The following is a 23,004-nucleotide window of genomic DNA, read 5'->3' as shown; positions in this document are numbered from 1 at the left end:
TTTATATAAGAATAAGCTATATAATATAGAAGAAGTATATAAAGATATCTTTAACTAGCTCTACACTATAGTAGATAAAATATAAGACTAGTATACTTTTAAAGACTCTATTTAGAAGCTAAAGAGTAGTATATTATAGCTTACTATTAAATAGGCTAGCTAGCCTAATTAATAAGTAGTATATAATATATCTTCTATATAGATAGAAAGCTTAGCTAGCTAACTACTAGAAATCTATATAAACTCTTAAGAGTATACTAGCCTATTTACTCTAGAGTAAATACTAAAGCCTAGAGCGTACTAGACTATAAGGTCTAGTTAGAAGTATAATAGTAACGCTTAAAAAGTATACTAAACTAGAAAAGAGTGCCTACTAGTACTAAGTAATAAATAGCTTTCTAATATAGAGAGCTTTTATTAGAATAAAGTATATAGTACTTATTAGAATAGAGTACCTCTAAGTATACTATATTTCTATATATACTCTACGTTTAGAACTTCTCTAGAATAAAGTAAAATAGAACTACTACTTACTTCTAGACTAATATACTAGAAGCGTAATTATAAAGAACTAATATAATTAAGCTCTAGAATTAAAAAGTAACATAAAGGCCTAGAAGTAGAAGAACTAGAAGTTTATACGCTATATAATCTATAGAATAGTATATAAGATAATAATCTTCTAAATAGTCTTTTCTAATACTTATATAAAGTAGAAGAAGACTAAAAAGAGCTTATAACTATTTACTTAATTATAGTAGCTATAATCTTAGGTAATATACTTCTATAGAAGTATAAGCTATCTAAATATATATACTATAATTAACTACTACTACTTCTAAAGAAGTATAAAGATCTTAGTAACTATTTATATAGAAAGCTTTTCTATAAAGCTTATAATAAGAAGATAAATATACTTTATTAAGTAGATACTTAAAAGAAAATTAAGCGCTTCTTAGTATAAGAGCGTCTACTTCTACTAAAGTAGGTATTTATATATAAGATTAATTAGAATAGCTACTTTATTAAGTATAAAGCTTATATAGTAGTAAAAGAAGATCTATAAGTAATTAATTCTATATACTTTACGTATATAGTAATACTTATCTTATACTCTTTTAGAATAGTAATAGTAATAGTAGCTAAATTTAATCTAGAGATTCTTTAATTTAATATAGTAAAAGTATTTCTTTATATATACTATAAGCACTAGCTAGTTATAGTATATAATATACTAGATAGCTTTAAAAAGTCTAGTAAGTATATAAAGCTTAAGCGTACTCTTTATAGACTAAAGAACTCTTTACTACTCTAGTATAAAAAGCTCTTACGTATAGTAAAGAAAGTAGGTTTTATTACTTTTAAAGAAGAGCCTTATCTCTTCTTTAATAAATAAAGAAAGATTCTTCTACTCTTTTATATTAATAATATACTACTTATATATTACTATACTACTTATTAAGAAGCTTTATAAGTTACTAATATAATAAAAGTAGTATATAACTTAGAAGAGAAAGGCCTAGTTAAATAGTTTCTAGAAGTAAGAGTATTATATAATTACGCTACTTATACTATAACGCTTATATATAATAAGTATTTAGATAAGCTTACTAAGAAGTTTAACTTAGAGAGCACCTTATTAAGTTCTACTATACTACTTCTAAGTTAAGAGCTTATAAAGTTAATAGGTAAAGTAGATAAAAAGGTAGTTAAAGACTACTAAGAGCGTATTAGATTACTACTCTATATAGCTATTATACTAAGGCCTAATATAGTATATACTATCTTAAAGCTTTTATACTTTTTTATAAATCTAAGTAAAGAGTATATTAAAGTAGTTAACTAAGTAATTATATACTTATATAAGACTTACTATTAGACTATCTACTATAGAGCACACTTTAGAGTAGAGCTTATAATTTATAGTAACGCTTCTTTTATAAATAACTTAGAGACTAAGCACTCTTTATAAAGCTACTTTATTATACTTTTTAGAAGTACTATTATTTAGAAAGTAGTATAATAAGTAACTATAATAACTTTAACTATAGAAGTAGAGCTTCTTACTTTTAAGTATATTAGTAAAGAAGTAATAGCTCTTAAGAAGCTATTTTAGAAGCTTATACTTACCTTAGAAGTAGTATAAACTATTTTCTATAATAACTAGTAGACTATATACTTAGTAGTTAGCGCTAATAAGCGTATAATAATACGCTTTAGATATATTAATATCTAAAATATATAGCTAAAGTAAAAGTATACTAAAGAGTCTTTTAGAGTTAAGTACTTAGAGACTAAAAGTATACTAGCTAATAGGCTTACTAAAAATCTATTAGTTTAGTAATTTACCTACTTTAAGAAGTAGTTAAATATAAAGAATATTAAATTATTAGTAGTATTATAAAGCTTATAAAGTATAAAAGAGTTTTTAGCTACTCTTCTTAAAGAGTAGTAGAAAGTATATTTTAAGTATAGCCTCTCTTATAAGTCTATAAAAAACTACTTATTAAAAAAAGCTTTTATTAAAGTATACGCTCTAAAAAGCGTAGTAAAATAAGAAAGTATATACCTAGAACTATAATTAAAGTAACACTTCTTTAGTTATCTAAGCGTAAAGTTAAAAAAGTACTACTAGTTATTAGTAGTATTCTTATAAGCTTAGAGATACTTAAACTCTAAAGTAAAGAACTAAAAGAGTATAACTTTCTCTATAAATATAAATACGTAACTAAGTTTAGTAGTAATACTTTTATAAGTAACTATAATAGTATTATTAGTAATAGTCTTAAAAGATATACTCTTATTATTATTATTAAAGAGTACTATACTATTATCTATAGTCTTATTATAGTTAATCTACTTAACTACTAGATAAAGTTCTATAAAGCTTATTAGCACTAAGAAGTTAGAGCACTAAAATAAAACTTACTAAAAGAACGCTACTTAGAAGTAAAAGTATTATTAGCTTTATTATTAAGGTTAGATTAAAACTACTTAATACTAAAAGTATTCTTAGACTTATTAGTATTACGTTCTACTTTTAAAGTATTAAAGCTCTACTTCTTACTACGCCTTTAGATTATATAGCTATACTTAAAGCACTACTTAAAAGTAGTATTATAGTTATAAATAAGCTTATAAAAGTAAGAGTTCTTAATATTAAGTAGATAACTAGTTTTTAGGTTCTACTTTATAGTATAAAACTAATTAACTATATACTTAGTAACTTTCTCTATATACTTAGGTCTAAAAAGAGATTAGTAAAGCTTCTTAAGCTTAAAAAAGAGTATATATATATATTATTATATCTATAATTACTAATAGCACTAGTAAGGTAGCACTTAGACTTCTTACTTTTATTAATACTTATATAGTTTTTATAGAAAGAGTTAGTAGCCTTTTTAGTACTTATAAACTAAAAGTATTAGAGGTATACTATTTTATAAAGCTTACTAGTAGTAATAAAAATAAGCTTCTTAGAGCTGCGCTTATGTGTAGACTTAGTTACTAAAGCTTTATTATTCTTATTATTAGAATCTTTATTAAGCGTATACTTCTTACTATTATACTTTTTATTATTATACTTATTAGAAGAATTAGTAATATCTAAACTATTAGACTAGATAGAGAGCTCTAGATTAAAGAGAGAGCTTTTTATACTACTTATAATAATAAAAGAATACTTTTTCTTCTTAGAAGTAGAGCTAGAGAAAAGTAAAGTATTATAAACTATACTACTCTTTTAAGAAATAAAGAGCTTACTTAAGACTTTAGTAAAAAGCTTAGAAGTATTAGAAGGTATAGTAGTAGAATTCTTAGAAGTAGAGCTCTTAGAACTAGAAGAACCTAGAAATAGAATATTAGAATAAGTATTACTAGTAGCTAAAGAACTAGAAACTATAATAGTAATCTTAGTAGAATATTTATAGAAATTACTAGAAAGCTTCTAAAAGAGCGTAGTAATATCTAAATTAGAGTTAGTATACTTTTTCTAAGTAGTCTTACTAGTCTACTTATTATTATACTTTTTTATTACGCTAATAGAATTAGTAAACTACTACGCTTAGTAAATTACTTTCTTTAGAACTATCTTTTAATAGAGCTTAATAGCCTTTAAGAGTAGAATCTTAAAGTATTTTTACTTAGTATACTACTTATTAATAAAGCGCTTATTCTTAGACTTAATACGCTTAGTTTTAGTAATTACCTTAGCTTTAGAATTCTTATTACTATACTTTAAGTTATACTTAACTTACTTATTACGCTTATAATGTAAACGCTACTTATTTTCTATAGCTTAACTAGTAGTATAATACTTATAAGTAATCTTATTATAATACTTTTACTTTATTTTATTTTTAGCTTTAAAGTTATAAGTATACTACTTATTAGTATACTTCTAAGTAGCGCGCTTATTATAATATAAAATATTATTAGTCTACTCTTAAGTAACTATATTACTATACTTAGTAAATAGATTAGACTTCTTAAAAGTATAAGTTAAAGTAGTAAATAGATTATAAGTAAAAGTAGAAGTACTTATAAAACTAGAGCTCTACTTTTTACTAAAAGAACTATACTTAAAAGAGCCTCTAGAAATACTATAAAGCTTATTTAAGTACTTATAATTCTTTACCTTAGAGAGAGTAGCTAGGTACTTAAAAAAGTTAGAAGTATTAAAGCTTAATAGCTTAGGCTCTAACGCGCTTATATAACTAGAACTTAAAAAAGTTACTTTAAAAGCGCTTATAAAGCTAGAACTAGACTACTTATTTTTAGAAGAGTAGCTATTCTTATACTTATACTTATTTCTCTTTAATATAATACTAAAGAGCTTAAAAACTAATATAAAGAGATATACTTAGTTTAATTAGTATAATAAGGTATTTTACTAGAGTTAGTAAGCGTACTAATAAAAATTAGAGATACTTACTCTTATTTTAGATAAGAAGTAAAGAGTATTTAGCTAATTAAATAATTTTTAGTAATATTATAATTAGCGCGTATATACTAAGTAAGCTCTTAGCGCTACGTATACTCTAATAAGTATATAATTAGCGTTCTTTACTATAATAAGAAGAGCTTATTATAACTATATAGCTTACTTTTATAAACTACTTAGAGAGTATATTATAGAATATACTTCTAGATACTTCTTAAAAGTATAGTACGTAATTATACTAGTAAAGATTAAGATAAGCTCTTAGAAGCTTTACTACTTAAGAGAGCTTTCTAAGTAAGCTTATAATATAATAATTTATCTTCTATTTATTTCTATACTTCTAGACGTAATACTTTATTAATAATCTAGGCCTTAGTATTTACTTTTCTACTATTTTAATTTATATTAATAATTAGTTTATAATTAAGCTTTTTAAAAATTCTAAGTTTTACTACTATAGTAAATATATTAATATACACTACTACTTTCTCTAAGACTATATCTAGAATAGTACTATATTAATTAAGTAAATTAGTAGTAAAAATAATTCTACTAATATACTTATAAAGCTACTTTATATAATAAAGTTTAAAACTATTTACTAAACTCTTAGCTTTATTCTATAGTATTCTACTTAGCTTACTTTTAGTACGTTTACGTATTTACTATAGACTTATATATTTAATAAGAGTAGAAATATTACTTTATAAACTATCTTTCTCTAAGACTTATATAAGAATACTAACTATATAAATACTCTTATCTATATATAACTACCTTTACTCTATATATCTAATATTAATAAAAATATTATATTATAGTATTACTTTCTCTAGAACTTATATAAAAACGCTAACTATATAAAGACTTTTATTTTTAAGTAGCTTACTATTAACTTTAGTATAACTCTAGAGTATAAAAAAGTATAAAATAAATATATAAACTTCTATTTATACTAAATATACTAGAAGAAGCTTAAGAATTATAAGAAGAAGAAGCTTATTACTTTATTTAGTAGTATCTAGACTAATCTATATTTTAAGCGTACTATATTATATAAAAATAAAGATAGCTATATATAGTAGCTCTACTATAGTAAGTAGCTAAGTAATACTTATAACTCTAATATAGACTACTCTTACTATAGTATAATACTTTAAAGTAGTCTTATTCTTAGTAACTAGTTCTTTTTTTTTTTTTTCTCTTTTTTTTTTTTATATATTTACTTTATAATAGGTTCTAGAGAGGCTATTAGTTAGAATTCTATTACGTAATTTACCTACGCTAGCACTAGTATTGTCTTAGTATTATTTATATAGAGCTTTCTCTCTCTTCTATAGAATAATTATATCTCTTCTTGTTCTACACTCTAGGTCGACCGTAAAAGCCGGAAGTAAGATTTAGAACAACACAACCTTATCTTCTTCCTCTGCACAACAACGCGACACACAAAAAATCTAAAAAATCTAATATATAGAGTAAGCTACTGCAAGTATTTCTATCTTTTTATAATTCTCTTAAAAGATATTGTTGTAGAGTTATTAGGGTTGCCTACCTTCTCGCTATTTCTGGCTTTCACGGTCGACGTAGAGACGGCATCTCGGCAGATACATACCTCTTGACTATCTAGCGCTACCTTCCCTAGGGCTCGGTGTCCACGTTTGTTGCCTCTACCATAGCTTAGTTGAAAAAAAAAAAACGATTCCTCTCTAATACTACGATTGCGCTTTTCTCCATGGAATCCAACCCCGCCTCGAACCATCCTGCGCATGCCAACCGGTCTTTGGGGCGTCTACCCACTCTGCTGCATCTCTGCCCCCAACAACCTCAATACCCCAACGCACCTCTCCGTTTCTGTCTTTGAACCACCCTAGCATGGTTTTGACGTCATTCGCGTTCTTTAGTGCTACACCTCGTTCTTCTACCAATCGCGAAAGATGATCGCTCCCTGCGACAAGTACAAGTACGTCGGCGATGAGTTGCACGTCTCGAAGCAAGGGACTCGTGCATCTTCTCTGTAGAGAACTGACTACGGCTGTAGTGCCTATAAGCCAGATGATTATTGCCACCGACAGATACGTAGCGATTGCATTCATATGAAGAACCTGGGTTCGGTGGGATACCAGTGCCTCAACTGTTCGATTGGTGTGGAGACTTGCGTACTTGCGTCGCGGAAGAACCCTGCCATCCAATGTCACTGGCTCTCCTAACGCATGTGTACTGTTGTCGCCGATCTTTTGGTACGCCCAACCGCCTTGCTCTAAAGATAGACCATTGCTGATGAAGTGCTGGAAGAAAGTTTGGAAGGTATGGTTTGCGTGTGTGACAAGTGTTGCGTAGTCGAGCAAAGCCTGCGGATCCTTGTTGGCGAGGCTATACATGCTGTATGTCATCAGGTCCATGTTCATGCCGGTTTCAGCGTCGCGCATGATGAAGGCATTGTCGCGAAGAGATTCCATGAATAATGTCCCTTTTGGCCCGAGATTCGGGTCAGCGGCCTTGAACATGGATCCCATGAATAAGACCCCATAACTCGTGGTGACGTTCAACGGTCCTCGGTATTTTTTGTCGTATTGCTGCGTTGCGTTGCCATGGGTCGGTGCGTGTCGGACAAACACTTCGGACCATGCTGATTTTGCAGGGCCGACAGGGCTGATGATCTCATAGGATTGGACCATGCCCGTTTCCACGTCCACGACCACTTTGGCATCTGACGTCTCCACTATCGGCATGCAACGAGCGGCTTGTAAATCGGGTACATCTTTGAAAAGCAGCATTGGTCCTTGGTTCTCGTCTCTGCCTGGAACTGTTACAGGCTTACCAACGATCCATTTCGTAACGAATGGAATCGGCCACTGACTGTCTGCGTTTGGGAACGCTTCGACATTTACTGGGGACCAGTATCCTATCACTGCTGAATTCAGATCGTCCTTGGTTCCGTTTGAGCAACACGACAGCATAGCGCTGGTGCCAAATGCTGAAGTGTTTGACGGGCTGCCGCCAAACATCGTATGATTGAAGGAGTAGTAATTTTCCAGGCCCTCCAGATCCGTCGGTGTGACCTGGGAATCAATTTCATCGGGATGAATGAGCCATGTCGATGTGTTCGCTACTTCGGGTACTTGCTCGCATTCTAGCCGAGCTCGTAGAGCAGATGTTGTGATTGTTACGTTATTCGGAAACGTTATCGTCTCTTTGGCATCCACTTGGGAAATACTGGTAAGATTGAAGGGTATGAAACTCCAATCATCTTGAGTCCAAGAAGGCTTAGTGCCATTGAGTGATAGCTGAATGGCAGCGCCGGGAAGCCAATTTTTAGGCGGATTCAGCAGAAGATCGTTGAGTACTTCAAATGGAGGCAGACCCGGAATAGCTGCACCCATTCGTTGTTCGTAGGTCTTCACCGTAGTTATAATGGGTATCTCTCGAGGTTCCAGCGTCCTCTCAAGAATCGCTCGATGAGATACGTTCGCAGCTTGTCGTTCGAAGAGCGCGGACATCGAAACGGTGACTGGCAAATTGAAGTCAGCAAGCTAGAAGACCATCGATCATGATAATCTTACGAATTTGGCAGAGAACGCTTCCAGTAGCGACCAGGAACAGCATCCAATGCTTGTTGCGGGCGGCCTTGATAGCCGCACCAGCCCAGGTTTTGGAACGGTACGTAAGACCCGCTCCATTGGTGATGGGTGTTGGCCGTTGCGACATCGCAAAATAGGGTTGGAGGATTCTGAATGTTGAATCCAATTGATCCCACCACAAGCCGATCACAATACTGACAACTGTGGGTCCGATAGAGATAGGAGCAAAGGTGGAGAAGCTCAAGCCCAACTTAGAAACATCGGCTTCGTAAACGAATGCAAGCTGAGAAAGTCGAGATCTCGCAGAGAAAGCGTTCAGTACTAACACCGCAACCAGGATCAGGATAAGGAAGCTTGAAAGAGCAAACAGCATACGAAGTCGGATGACCAACGGCTGCCAAAAGCTTGAAGATTTAGTGGTTGTGGGAGCTATTGAAGGCATTTATCAGCTCACAGCTTCGATTACATGGCATTGCTGACTTACATGTGCTTGCGAGGCAATCACTGCTTGCAGTATGTATAGCACCATCCCGCATGTAAAATGTGTCATTCCTTATTCTTTGGCGGAAATCGTGATGCGCTATACGATGACCTTCTCGAAATGTTGATGATTGTGTCGGATGCGATTGAACTAACATAGCATGTCCAAGGGTACTGCCGGGGTCCATGCTGAGGTCGAGCGGCCGAAATGATAGTCGTGAGACCCAAAATACCATGATGAGTAGCAAGAAGGAGACCAAGAAGAGGGTAGCCAAAGCGATTCCGATCTCTTGGAGTACCATGATTCTATTTTCGACCACTGTTGCCTTCCCTTTTGTAACTTCGACGCGTGTTACGTCGGGGTCGTTCAAGGCCTCGCGAAGACACTCCGTGAAGAATCTTCCTTTGACTCTTTCTGCGCGGGAAATAAACTCCCTGTCGTTCAACATTTCGGTAACGTTGAATGCATAGAGAGCGCCAAGCAGCGGACCAAGCCCAAAGAACTCTGGAGCGTTGGTCGTCATGTTCGGATCGGAGTAAGGGCCAAGCTGGCCGCCCAGAGCACGGTCCGCATCAGTCGCTATGCTTTCGGCGTTAAAATAGTATTTCCAAGTGTCTTGTAGTGCCATCTCTTCAAACTTAGGGATGTCTATCATATCTTTCGTGATTGACACGGGCTGAATATGGTCCGACTCCATGGACGTAATGTTCGGCTCTTTGCCTTGGCCTATTGAAGTAGAAGTGTTGTGTGTTTCCATAGAATACTGAGATTTGCAAAGCAATGCCTTCATGCGAAAGTCAGGCGAGCGTTCATAGGTCCTGTTGAGCTCAAGTCCTGTCCCTGCCGCTTCACTCAGCTCCAACCTGACGGGCTTGGTCCACGGGGTGTTGAGAATGATGATATCCCGGTCTGCACATTCTGGAGAGGCATAGTGGCGCGCATACGGACTGGTCGAGGAGACGTTACTGGGAAACGGCATTCTACCGAGGGGCAGCAGCTCATCCTCAATGTAGAAAGTAGAAGTGTTTGACCATGTCAGGCCTCCACGCATTGCCAGATTAACCGCAGGGTGGACGGTTATTTCGTGTCTGCAACCGTCGTCCGATGCTAAAGCAAAGACTACCATGGGTTCTACGCCCTTGTATGGCCCGTGGCCCATGATATCGTACTCTTTGTATTCCATCGGCACAAGATCAGCGCTTTCTAGCGTCATGTCCCGACAACCTAGGTTCGCATGTATTGTCGTTGTCTCTGCCGTCCAGGAGTTGAAGCTTGATATCAGATCGGGGCCGAGTTGTGCTGTATCTGTAGACGGCCAATTCGGAAAGGTGATAGAAGTATCTTTTATCCATGCTGAAGTAGAGAGATTCCTCATCAGCGCAGACGTAGTTCTGAAATAGGTTTCTCTACTGGCGACAATGGGCAGTTGGAGACCAATCCTAGGAACGCTTCTGCTGATGTCAAGCGCTTTGGTGATTACAATCTCTTCGGATGTAAGAAGGGCGGATGACAAAGGAGATATAGCGAGAAGGGCCACCACATTGATTACAGCCGTGCAGATGAGACACCAACTGGTTTTACCGACCGACTTGCGCTTGAGGACGATATCCAGTAAGATAGCCCACCAGGCCCTGGGCGTTTGGAGTAATGTACCGTAGGCACTGGCGCCTTCTGAAGGTGCTCGAGCTAATCGAGCGAACGGCTCCGTTCTCTTGGCATCTTCAAATAGGATAACCGTGGATTGTGTGTACAGCACTGCTAGCAGAGTTGGTGTGAAGCGCCATCCAAACAGTACTGCAGAAGATCCGTCATCGGCACCGAGTCCGTAGTGGTGTTGCGAGTACCAAATAAGTAGCGATATTGTTATGCCCAGGATGGCGGTGGCACTTATCGGGATCAATAGAGAATACCATCTAAAGGTAAATGGCAGCCAGCTCCCTTTCCGATCCGTTGGAGCTTGTGTTGGCAAGTTTGTTAGCCGCCTAGATCTTCAGAGGTAATTGATTACTAACCTGTGCCCAAAGGCATGGTATCTGTTGTAGACTGAGCAGACGAGTCCGCTGGGACTGAAGGCGCATGACCTCCTAATGTTCGATCCATAACGACAGATGCTCCAAGTGCGCTCAAACGGGATTGGCCTGAAAGGAAACTTACAGCGACTCGGTGGCTGTATCCAAGGTTATCGCACAGAGAAGCGCATACATAGAGGCTACTTAAGCCATCTTCGTCTGCTGTTCAAGCTGTACCTGCATCGATCGTCCGCGCAGATAGATTGCGGCACAGCACCGCTGATTCCACTTTCATACTTAATCCGGTACCGACATAGCGGATGCGCAGAGTTCTTGAGGCTATCGTGCAATAACATAGTTGGCTAAGCGCCCGGGTGGACATTGGGATTGTTGCAGCGGTTCGCGCCAATACTTCAGCGTTAAGCACGCGCCGCGGTGGAGGGATCTTCCGTAAAACCTTCGAATGGGCGGCAGGATCTGGGATCCCCGTTGCGCATGACAGAGAACCGGTCGAAACGCCAGGTAAAAGAATGCAGGTAGACGCGCGATTGTCATATGAAGTGAAAGCCTGCCCCGAACCTTCCGTCGCGTCTTCCGTTCCCCTCACGGGTGGGAGCTCCCGTTCTTCACGTGGGGGCTAACTAACTGTATCGGGCGTAGCGTCGCGATTGTGATAGGGACAAAATCGATCCAATCATACGTGATCAATCTGAAGGCGCTGTAACATGAAACAATTACCCCGTTTATCTTGTCTACATATGCGGAAAAAAAATTAAGTTCTGGTGTTGAAGCCAGACACATTGTAGCTTGAGGTTTGGCCACCTGGACAAGATCCAATGCCTACTACCTAGGTAAGCTAGACTCTCGCTAAAGCCGAGAGGGAGAAGGACGCGGTGTAGACAAGCATGTTGTATATCTGATATAATGAAGTCTCAATAGATGGGTTGAGCAGTGTCTGCTTAGGCAGGCATGCCTAAGTACCTTCCAAAGTTCTCTCTTCCAGGGATGTGAGCAAGAGTTATAGTCCAAGAACATTCGTAGAGGCGCATCTTCAAGATGGAAAAGACCGATGTCGTTTCATTCAGTCCAATTTCTAGCCGGCTGTCGAAGGTGTTTTTATATCTCAAGAGTCACTGTTCAAGGTGCACCGCGTGCGACTACCTGTCGACACAAATACCTCGGTACCCCTGCCTTGCCTACAGCCTTTCCCCTACCCCGTTGTCTACGCCAGGCCGCTGCCGCCCGTCACTTACATGCGTAGCGAGATTCCAGCAACTTACGACTCCGAAGAACATCGGTCCGCAACGCGTCGTCTATCTTCGCCTACCCCTCTCGAACGCTACTCCCAATGCAGCGCCATCAAGCGAGTCTGCACGCGAATGATTGGTGGGTGCCTTTCTACAGTCTACCCATTATACCTAGGTACGTTATCAGAAACAGGGGTGAGCGAGAAGGAGCATTCGGGCATGTGGTGGGCTCAGGCGCCCTCGCAAGGGTAGCCGATTCATAGCATGTGCAGAACCTTAGGTACGTAGGTACTTGGATACGTGGCTAACGTGTCGACAAAGACAAATCAACGTAGAGGGCGGAACATCAGCCACGTCCGCGTCGAAATTTGTGGGTTTGATGTGCGAATGGTATATTCCTCGTGTATCCATGTGTCTTCAAGATTGGGCGACTTACAGCGCCAGGATGTTGCTTCGGATCGCAACGTTCGCTTACCCTGGTTGCTGCACATTCGCATCATTTGCCAAAGTGTACGATGAAGTCAAGACGGTATTTGCATCCGCTTTCTTTCAAATTTCTATCACTCGTTTTGGCCACTAGCTTCTTTGACGACTGAAAATACATGTACTCAACTACTTGGACGACAGTGTCCTGAAGATTGCAAACGGGAGAGGGGAATATCAGATAATGTAAGCTTACGCCATGCTCGACTCTATGCCGTGGAACTCAGTTTTGCGCGCCCTTTCGCATCCGATCTAAGCGGTACAGCAACATCGTTACACCGCCCGCTACACTTAGCCGCACGCAATTAACCGATGGTCATGCGTGAACAGCGAGCGTTTTTCTCACTATACTCAATGTTTCATAGTACAGAACCCGAACGCCTTACGCCTTGAATTCCAATACTTGAGACCCAAAAACACGATACCCTTCCGCTCGGAACTCCATTCTTATAGCACAATGTGTTGCTCGGCACTCGATTCGCTTGTAGCAAGGCGCTACGAGAGCTCGCTCGTAGAATCTAGCTGCCTCGCTAGTACGATTCAGATAGCTGCGAGGTCGTTGAGTGCACAGCTCAGCTCTCGTCTCGCACCGAGCTCATCAATGCCGTCATGCGGCCGGTAATGGTGTGCGACGATCCGCACCGTGGCCCGGTAAGTCTTGTACCTATTACGGTCAGCATTGCGGCCTTCTAATTACCCGCACTTGGTACTTACATCAGCATCCTGACCCTCGCGCCCCCAGTCTTCACAGGGTAATCTCCCAAGCCGGCGAAGAACGCTTCATTGCCATCCGCGATACCGCCGCTCATGAGAGGGTCGCCCCAGATGACGTTCGAAAATCCGACAAGACCTATGACCTGCTTGGTACGTTCGTCGATGAGCACGTTCTCCGGGTCGCAGAGATTGAGCGCTACAAGGCGCGGTTCGGTAACTTCTTCCAGGCAGTGCGCGTGTTTGCCAACCCAGAAACGTATACTTTCGGAGTGTGCGTTAACAAGCATATCCTCAGCATCGCGTAGTGCGGCTTCGAGGAGAGCAAAGAAAGCCTCGCGCCAGGAGTTGCTGCCCTTTTTGACGAAGACACGGTGTGTCATACCAAATTGGGTGGCAGATAGTGCAGTCAGAGCGCGGACATGTGTGCCTAGTGTGTGATCGATGGAGTTTCTCTCGCTGGTCGAGATGTATGGCGCGATTTCCGAGAGCTTGCGACCAGGCATGTGGCTCATCATAAGAAATGGTGCACCAAGCGGTCCACCATGGCTATCATACTTGATGATTTGAGGCACAGGTACTTGTGTATACTCGTGCAGTGTCTCGAGTGCTTTGCGTTCTGTCTCCAGGAAGTGCTTCTCATGCCGGAGGAGTCGGATGTTATAAGCTGGTGGGCATTTGAGTATCAAACAACTGCCATCTTGAAGTCTTGCGAGATAAACCTGGTGTATGCACCCTTGCTGGACTTCAATTTGCTGAACATTGATTCTTGAGGACCGAAAGACTGCTCTGATGACTCTTTGTATGCTGGGAAAGTCGACTGTTGTGATAGCAGTCCGCGAAGATGCTGATGAAGACGAAGATGAAGACGAAGTGGTCGAAGAGGGCCGAACGGGCTTTAGAGCGTACGTTCCACGGCTCATACTGGTGAGGGGAAAGATTGCAACATCCAGTGGGGGAAGATGCATTATGAAGGGCCGAGCAGCGACGTCCTAGATTCCGGCGGGGAGCTTAGCGTGATTCGATAGTGGAGGCCTGGAGCTGACTGAATGCTGCATGTCGAGGACATCGCTATGCATTAAGAATGTTTTGACGATTGCGCAAACAAAGTCAATGCCAGCTCTTTTCTCATAGAATCATGGATGCTCGATCTGAACGCAAAAATGTCCCGACGAATGTCGGAAACAAAAGCATAGTAACGCCAGCCCGAGCAAGACCGACTTTGATAGATCTCAATTGATGAAGCCATCTCCTTGGTTCGGCCATACCGAATCGCATGACAGTCGACACTTAGTAGCACATCTGAAAGTCCCAACCAGTCCCCGAGCCATATCGACTATCCTCTCGCCGATGCACTGCTCAGCCGAAAAGCAAAAGTCTATCATGCGCGTACGGAACTGGTAAGTAAGCGGCGTATTCTAAGCGAATTGTTTAGCGAAGGCGGATGTAGAGGCGGAGAAGGACGCGTGAGGCGTTCAGATTGGCGCTCTCAGCGTTCGTCAAGGATACCCACAAGTGGCTAGGCACCCGATGAGGATATCGCGTATCGCGAATTATGATTGGTTCTGCCGACAGACGGCTGAAGGATACCATTGACCGACATGTTTCGATAGCATATCCTTAGGAATCTGAGAGACGATTGGATGTAGGTTTGACAGTGCAAAAAATAACGCTGTGATTAACGCAGTGTTATGTCTGTACGGGCCCTCAACTCGCCCGGCCCATTGTTTTACGTAGCTAGTCAACTACCTCCACACATCCCACGCCTGTGGGCTATTGCTGTGGCGGCTATGTAAGCCCGCACGCAGTATGCACCCGGCAGTTCGGAGACGAGTAGTAGCAACACGCCGGATGTCAGGTCGATGAGTAGGTGGCTACTGTGCTCACTCTGATGATCCGCTAGACGTTTGCCTCATCCCAAGAGCAAACGTATGCAAGCCACGGTGGTCCCGATCGGAGATTTTTTCAGTTTGTGGAAATTGCTGCGCGAGGCGTTCTAGCACCACGACGGCTGCCCCACGCACCGATTCCACTCGTCTCCTTCTCAGACACGTCCATTCTCGATGTTCCCTGACTGATCATCGACCTGAGGTTTGACGGAGGGCAACGGCTGACGAAGCTCCTCGATGTTGAAACGTTTGAGCTGCTCGAAGTCAGGACCGACCACACTCATACCTAAGACATTCTGTCGGATGTAAGCAGCTGTCAAGATCTCATCATGCGGTGCATGTGAGACGTGTGATCACCACGTGGGGTATGACTATACCTTGTAAATTTCCACGAGAATGAGAAGATCGTAGTTTTTCAGGTCGACCTTGTGCCCAGGACCAACTGCAGCTGCGATTGTATTGATGACGCCATCTCTCAAAAACTCCTTATTGTTGCGGATCGATGGGCGTATCGCAAACTTGGGTAACCACACGTTAGCGGAGATCTTTGCACGACGACACTACATCATCTGATAGAAGAAGCTAATGCTCACTTTCTTCCCCGCTTGATCTGATCCATGGAAGTGAGGCGCAAGGACTTGTTTCGCAACAGCCTCAAGACCCTGTGGCGTGGCTTTGTCGGTCGCAGTAATTGGTGTTAGTCGCTTGACATAGCGTAAGTTTTTCGGCTGAGCGCCATCTGCAATATCTTGACAGATCTTATGTACGAAGGAGACAGGTTCTAGAGGTGAGCGTGTCCTAAAAAATATCACTTTCTTGGGTCAGCCCGAGCGGTCGGAAGTGTGATTGGCTATCCTCACAGCACTGGGTGTCGAGTTTGAGAGACGTGAACAAGGGTTTCGTAGTCGGCTTACGAATATCGGCGAGCTCTTTCTGGATCTCAGCTTCGATATCACCTCCTTCCGAGTCAGAGCTGTCTTCTGCAGCCGTCCCATTGGAACCGGCGGCGCCGTGCAGGGTAGTAGCGTACTATCATGAATCAGCATCACCAGCACTGTCGCTCGCGGATGGTGCAGCATCAAGATATCGCTAACCTCTTGAAATAGATCCCGCAGATCAGAGACAGATTTTGCTTCCTTCTTCATAGCGCATGTTGCCCATATGCCCGCATCACCGGGTTTGATAGCTCGAGACTGACTGCCGTCCCTGCGGGGCATATCCCAGTTTCTTTTACTCTGATGTCTCGGATCAGCCTGATGAATCTCACTGCAGCTGCATGACGAAAATGGAACTGGGAAGCCAAGAATGCAAGTACGGGAGGAGTTTTGACAGTGGTACGAAGAAAAGAACTCACCTTAGCTCGTTTGTCGCCGCCGTCGTGCCGCTCGCGGGGCTCGGCTTTCCGCTTCCTCGGGTTACTCTCCGCTCCGGACATTTCAAATTATACGGGTGAAGCTGTAGGGTGGGCGTGATGTGATGGTAATTGGAAGGCTCGATCGAAGCCACCTGCACCCGACATCTGGATGCACGGGAAGAAAAAAGAGGCTAGGCTTGTTTCGTCCACTAGCGCGCCTACTCCCGCGTTGGCTACCTAGGTACCTAGGTACCAAGGGACATCTCCACCCACCTTGCAAAGTGCCTCGCTCTCACCAGCGCATGCAGCCTCGCGCGGTCTACCCTCTAATGTCTTCTAGAGACACACTCGACGGGTGGCGTCAATTCTAATTTTACTTTCCGGGATGCATGTCGGCGACCTTGCACGTCTGGCGGTTCAATGACGCCTCTAATTAAGCCTTCACCCTGTCCATCGATTGCCGCAGCAATGCGACCTACCATGTTATCGCTGATCATCCCGTCGTTCTTGTGTCAGACGAAAGCCAGATCCTGTCCACTCAAATCGCAGATGCTGTCAGATGCAAGCCTGCTGATTATATGGTCCACGAATTCAAGGGTGCTCGTCGACGGCTTGCGCCAAACGTTCAATTTATTCTGCGCTTCTCAACCGCCGTGTAGACAGTACGATATGGGGGTGTTCCGTTACATTGGAGAGATGAGCTATCAATAGGAATGAGGATCGATCTCAGAGATGACTAGATAGGGATCCTGCGCCATCTCTGGCTGTCTTTGCACAGCACGAAGGAGGATTCCCAACGACCTAACTGACCGCCGAGAAGTAAAGGGACTATGCGAACAAGTACGACATGCCTCTATTGGAGCTCACTACTAGTTCTAGGGAATTTCAACAGTCTTCAACATTCTGACACCTTCGATCTCATACAGAGACACGACAGCTAGCACCCTCGGCTTTGTGCAAGAACGGCAACCCAGCTGCACCGCTTTGGCGAGAAAGCTCCAGACCACAAGAGCTTTAATAGGAGGATACTCGGAGAAGGTTTGTACAAAAGTTTTCCAAGTTGGAAAGTATGAAAGCTCACTCTATGGAATCAACGCTGCTCGAGATATGCTCACCCGAGAGGGCGAGGTAACAAGGCGTAAGCTCGCTCTTGTCATTGCAATCGGTTGCCAATATGCACACCATGTTGTCGGAGACACTGTTACACACGTAGCGTGATGCTGAACTTCAGAAGGATCGATACGATATCGTGTTGTACTTGTGTCTCAAAGAAGCAGTGACAACATGATGTGTATTCAATATCCCTCATCGATCCGCAGACTGTCCAATCCACGTTTGTCCAGCATGCTTGTACTTGAAGTACTGATTGCTATCACTGCCTGGCTCTTTGAACGGCCAGGTCCTGTACGCTTCCACAAGCTCTAGAATCATCTCGGATGTTAGCATCCTAACCCTGAGATGCTCCATTTGCAGTCTACCACCTTTCTTCGGATCTTTCAAACTGGGACAATCTTTTATAATGTCGCTGAGGCCATGTTGCAGCTTGTCGAGAGCATGATTGATACCATCGGAGGGGTGCGCGAAGAGTCCGAAGATGAAATCTCGCGCCCACTCGTAGAAGTCGGGGGATCCGCCGACGGGCCTGGGAAAGGGCTCAGCGGAGACGAGGGCCAGACGGCTCTGGGGCCAAGCCTCATTTTTACGCATGACGAGGGGCTCGAAAGGACGGGAGTCGGATTGGAGACGAGGTGAGGGCGGCGAGCGTATGGCGAGGCGGTCATCGATCTCTGTTGCAGGTACCTTGGCATAGTTGGCATTTTGACTGTCGAGGCCCTGCTTCCACTGGGTTTCAAGCTCGCTTAGCTCGGCCATTGCAGCAGCTTTTTCAGGGCCGTCTGGCATGTCAACAATCTTGCATTCGAGTTTGTATATAGCCTCGCCAATGTCTGCTATGGATGCTGCCAACAGTTTCTTTCTCTGAGTCAGCGCCATACCAGTACTTTCTCTGTAGAATTTCCGTATGTCGTCCTTGTAAGGGTGGTCAGGGGGTACCGGCCGTTTGGTTCTTTTGCCTTTTGCATCTGTCGGATCGTTAAGATCGACTTGTGGAAAGACGTTGATTACACGTCTCATGAAATCGTAGTATTCGATGAGACCAGGTGAAAGCAGGCCAATGGGGTTTCTACCCGCCAACTGTTGCGTGCGAAGGTAATCTTGAATTGTTTGAAAACTGGTTACGCCTGTGCCATTGGAAATCTGGTCGACTTCTTCAGCAAAGTCGTGGATGTGGTCGCGCCGATGTGATGGTAGCTCCATCCCATTCTCTTTCCCTTTCTTCAGAGCGCGGACAATGGCCTCGATCTCGTACTGTGGTTCACGGCCCGAAGAGGCTCGGCCCGTGCTGCGCGAGGCGCGCTCTGGTTGGATGAAGAGGGTTGTGTCTTGTAACATTTGCATGAGGCGGTTTGTTTTGGTCATTTCGTTGATAGATTGGGCAATCATGCCGCTAAAGTCGTCGTGCTGTACCCACAGTAAGGTGCGAACCATGCCATAGGCATGAAATAGATCGTTTGTCCAAGCAGCGGAGGCAAAGTGGTAGGCGAGCTGTTTCGCCATTGAGTCAAAACCAAGGCCGGGAAGTCTTGGATCCCATGCCAGAGAGCCAGTCACTAACAGGGTGTTGTTTGGTTCCTGTGCTTTGGGGTCTTCAGCGTCCAGCACAGTCTGGTGTGGGAACACACCGTTTGCAACCATGTCCCGGTATGTCTGGAGTACGGTCGGGTCTTGTTCGACGAGTGAGTACCTGGAGCCGGGTGCAGTGATCAGAGGGTCAAGAAAGTCTTTAAACTTTTCGTGTCGCGGTTCGAGGAGCACGTGGCTGCGCGGTTGGAGGTATTCGTGCAGCTTCTGTGACCAGAGCCCGGCGCCAGGGTTGATGTCGAGGATATCGCAGCCTTTGTGCTTATCTAACGTATGGCCGGCGTATTTGAGGACGTCATCTAAGGGTATCTGGCGTTAGTCCCGCTCAGCGAAGATGGGTGTTCCGGGACTTGACGTACCGCATAGGTCGGGACTTACGATCTGTGTTCTGACGTGAACGCCGCCTTTTACTATCGCCGCGCCTTCGTTCCGTGTTCTCCTCTTCTTCGGCGCTGCTTCTTCCTTGTTGGGATGTATCCTTTCCGCCATGGCCGCACTCAAGGGATACTCGGCAGGTGTAGATAGTTTCTCATCGGTCCAGTAGTGGTGCTGCTCCTTTGAGCGCGCCCGCTTACCGCCAGGTGCAGTGGCGACGGAGCGCGCCTGGTTCCATTGGCGAACAGATATGTTTCCTCGCCAGACATTGCGCGGTATTATAGGGCGTATGCGCATCATCAGGGGGTGCGAGGTTGTCGCTCAGCCATCAAAGTACCATCGCGCAAGTTTCGCCGCGGGGATCCCAGCCGCTTCGAGATAGCGTGCTTATCTCCACGTGCTCACGCGTCCTGGCTTGGCAAGCTTCATCGTCGGCTAATGTCATTCTCGATGACGCAAAGCTGGGCGTCCACCATGTTGCCGACGAGCAGCAATATCCTCATCGTAGGTGCTGGAACATGGGGCTGCTCCATTTCCCTCGAGCTCGCTCGTCGCGGTTACACCTCCATCAAAGTCCTCGACGGCAGCTCCTTCCCCTCGCCCATCTCCGCAGGAAATGACCTTAATAAGATCGCGGAAGGGAGTAACGACCCCTCCGAGTCTGACTCTCTCCAAGACTTCTTCTGGAATCGACTGACCCAGCTTGCAATGCATGCATGGAAATTCGATCCACTGTTCTCGCCCTTTTACCACGACACCGGTTTTATCATGGCCGCTGTTGGCGATGAAGCCTACCAGCGTTGTCTAGAGTATGCCAAAGGCGAGAAAGTATTCCCAGCAGCCCTGAATACGAAACATGATTTCCAGCAAACAATGCCAGGAGGGTTGCTACAGGGCGACTTTCCAGGTTGGAGGGGCTTCTGGAAAAAGAAAGGCGCAGGGTGGGTGTTCGCTAGTGGAGCTCTAAGAGCTATGCATCAAGAAGCCGTGAGATTGGGTGTGGAATTCTTGACCGACAGCATAGAGGGCGGTGTCGAAGAGCTACTGTATAATTCGGACAATAGCGCAGTATCGGGGGTGAGGACGAGGAACGGCTCTGAGCACAAGGCTCAGCACATCATTGTATCCGCTGGTGCGAACAGTGACCTACTCTTAGACTTCGAGAGTCAGCTTCGACCCACAGCCTGGACACTTGCACATCTACCCCTCTCAGCCGAAGAAGCGAAGCGGTACCGGAACATACCTGTGCTGTATGGCGTGGATCGCGGTTTCTTCATCGAACCCGACACCGAGACACACGAAATAAAGCTCTGCGATGAACACCCGGGATACATCAATCCAGTCATCAACGACAGTGGCAAGATGCGCTCCGTTCCGTTTGCGCGACAACAGATTCCGAGAGAAGCAGAAGCACGTATGCGACTTCTTCTCTCTGACACAATGCCACAGTTTGCAACCCGAGACTTGAGCTTCGCGCGTTTATGCTGGGACGTAGATACTGTGGATCGCATCTTTCTCATCGACAAGCACCCTAATGTCCAAGGCTTGATTGTAGCGGTAGGAGGATCTGGAAACGGCTTCATGGCATGCCCTGCAATCGGCTCTCTGGTTGCAGACATAGTAGAGAACAATAGTGAAGGGAAGATGAGGGAAGCGATGCGTTGGCGACCAGAGATTTGCGCCGAGAGGGATTTGTGGGATGCGCAAGGGAGATATGGTGCTGAAGGCAAGGTTATGGATATCCGACAGGTAACAGAGTGGACAACGATGTGAGTCCAGCAGGCCTTTGCACGTCTCAGCTGCTCAAGTAGTTTTTTTCTAGACATGGGTTTCTCTATCATAGGCTTCTTGTCATCACTGATGCTGGTGTATAATCAAGAGAATGGCGGTGGAGGGCACGAGAACTACGCACTTTGATCTGGGGTAAAAACTGCTTGCTCGACCAAGCCTCTCGTGCACCGGTGGGTGTCCATCAGACCGTCTCGGGGGGAATTGGCGCCCAAAAATAGAGATTCCTACTGTGATTATGCATATTTCACATTGCTGTCATGGATGTTGCCTATCAAGCCGATGCTGGGAAATTGGTCAACTCGGTGCTGGATGGAATCATCAACATAGCCTCTAAACGTCATTGTGTGAAGTTTAATTACAGATGTGAGGCTGAAGGTTTCAGGCATCCTGCGGTAGAATTTCGCCGCTCGCATCTTAGGCATCCCGTCCCATCATCGGTAGTTATCACGGTGTACCCACCGCTACGGCTCAACTGCGACTCCCAGCATTGACATGCGTTCCCACGTGGGAAACATTCCTAGCGTCGTAGCCACTGTGGGGTCCGATGCTGGATGCTGGGGATTTTGTAGGTCGGCGATTATGGATCTGCAGGTCGGCGATTGAAGATTATGTCGGCGATTTGAGGCTGTGTTAACAAGCACTGCCACGTTTCACCCCTCGACATTCCTTCCGATTTCCAACGCCTTTCGAAAGAAGTGTTTGCTGTAAAGTCGCGATACCTAATAATAGATTTGGTAGGAATGAAGTTAACAGGTTGGTGTGAATGAGAGAAGCCGGCCCTCTTCGACAGTTAGATGAAGACTGGAGGCCCCACTAACCACACATCGTACAATGTCTTGGGTTCTGGCTAGAAATGGACTGATGCAGTATACAGATCCAGAGCTGCGATGTTGGGGCCGAATATGCTTCCTGGTAAGTACATTCGGCTTATGCCGCTGTCGAGTATGGGATGAAGGTTCCTAGGGCCGTTACACGCCATTCGGACGGGACGTTAGGTCTTGATGCTTGACATACTGGGATAGCCGGTAGTCTTGGTGGTCGCCTAGACGGTCCATACCGGTGCGGCATCAACAAACACCCCTGACACTTTATTCATCCAATCGTATGACATCCTCAGTATGGTTAGTCTCATTGCATGATCGGCTTCGGGCCGAGTCTTACAATGCTTGAACATGAGTTCTAGAAATGTTGATATGACTGTTGCATGACTCTTAAAAGAAAGTTGTCATGGAAAGCCTGAGCGCGGTTCAAATCCTTCGTTTGCGTGTATGCAGATCATCGCCTGTCACGGTGACTATTGCCAGCTAGTCTTCACATCGAAGGACAGCTTGTGCCGGGCTCCTCGAAACAGATGATGAATAGAGACTAGTGTTTGTCTGTCGACACGGTGCAGGCTTTTGTCGGCTGTATGTTAGATTTGCGATGACATTCTGTCCTTTGC

General features: G+C 43.3%; 5 protein-coding genes across 5 annotated transcripts; 1 reads left to right on the top strand and 4 right to left on the bottom strand.

The window, feature by feature from the left end:
- Positions 1-6,657: 6,657 nt before the first annotated feature.
- Positions 6,658-10,055, bottom strand: J4E92_005659 (uncharacterized protein; the record flags this gene model as incomplete). Its single annotated transcript, XM_051497038.1, has 3 exons — positions 6,658-8,453; positions 8,506-8,672; positions 9,160-10,055. The coding sequence occupies 3 exons, from the start codon at positions 10,053-10,055 to the stop codon at positions 6,658-6,660; spliced, it is 2,859 nt and encodes a 952-aa protein (XP_051352698.1).
- Positions 10,056-13,453: 3,398 nt separating this feature from the next.
- Positions 13,454-14,154, bottom strand: J4E92_005658 (uncharacterized protein; the record flags this gene model as incomplete). The annotated part of the gene is made up of 2 exons (XM_051497037.1): positions 13,454-14,089; positions 14,146-14,154. The coding sequence occupies 2 exons, from the start codon at positions 14,152-14,154 to the stop codon at positions 13,454-13,456; spliced, it is 645 nt and encodes a 214-aa protein (XP_051352697.1).
- Positions 14,155-15,498: 1,344 nt separating this feature from the next.
- J4E92_005657 (uncharacterized protein) lies at positions 15,499-16,778 on the bottom strand (the record flags this gene model as incomplete). Its single annotated transcript, XM_051497036.1, has 6 exons — positions 15,499-15,639; positions 15,721-15,861; positions 15,937-16,154; positions 16,204-16,372; positions 16,438-16,578; positions 16,698-16,778. The coding sequence occupies 6 exons, from the start codon at positions 16,776-16,778 to the stop codon at positions 15,499-15,501; spliced, it is 891 nt and encodes a 296-aa protein (XP_051352696.1).
- A 1,224-nt stretch (positions 16,779-18,002) lies between these two features.
- On the bottom strand, positions 18,003-20,072 carry J4E92_005656 (uncharacterized protein; the record flags this gene model as incomplete). Its single annotated transcript, XM_051497035.1, has 2 exons — positions 18,003-19,696; positions 19,757-20,072. 2 exons carry the CDS (start codon positions 20,070-20,072, stop codon positions 18,003-18,005), a joined length of 2,010 nt encoding a protein of 669 aa, XP_051352695.1.
- A 174-nt stretch (positions 20,073-20,246) lies between these two features.
- J4E92_005655 (uncharacterized protein) lies at positions 20,247-21,545 on the top strand (the record flags this gene model as incomplete). Its single annotated transcript, XM_051497034.1, has 1 exon — positions 20,247-21,545. One exon carries the CDS (start codon positions 20,247-20,249, stop codon positions 21,543-21,545), a length of 1,299 nt encoding a protein of 432 aa, XP_051352694.1.
- Between the last annotated feature and the right edge of the window lie 1,459 nt (positions 21,546-23,004).

The sequence above is a fragment of the Alternaria infectoria genome (assembly GCF_024043175.1).
Source record: "Alternaria infectoria strain BMP 0036 chromosome Unknown scaffold_8, whole genome shotgun sequence".
NCBI lineage: Eukaryota > Fungi > Ascomycota > Dothideomycetes > Pleosporales > Pleosporaceae > Alternaria > Alternaria infectoria.
The sequence above is the reverse complement of the archived record's forward strand: the minus strand, read 5'-3'. Positions and strand labels throughout refer to the sequence as shown.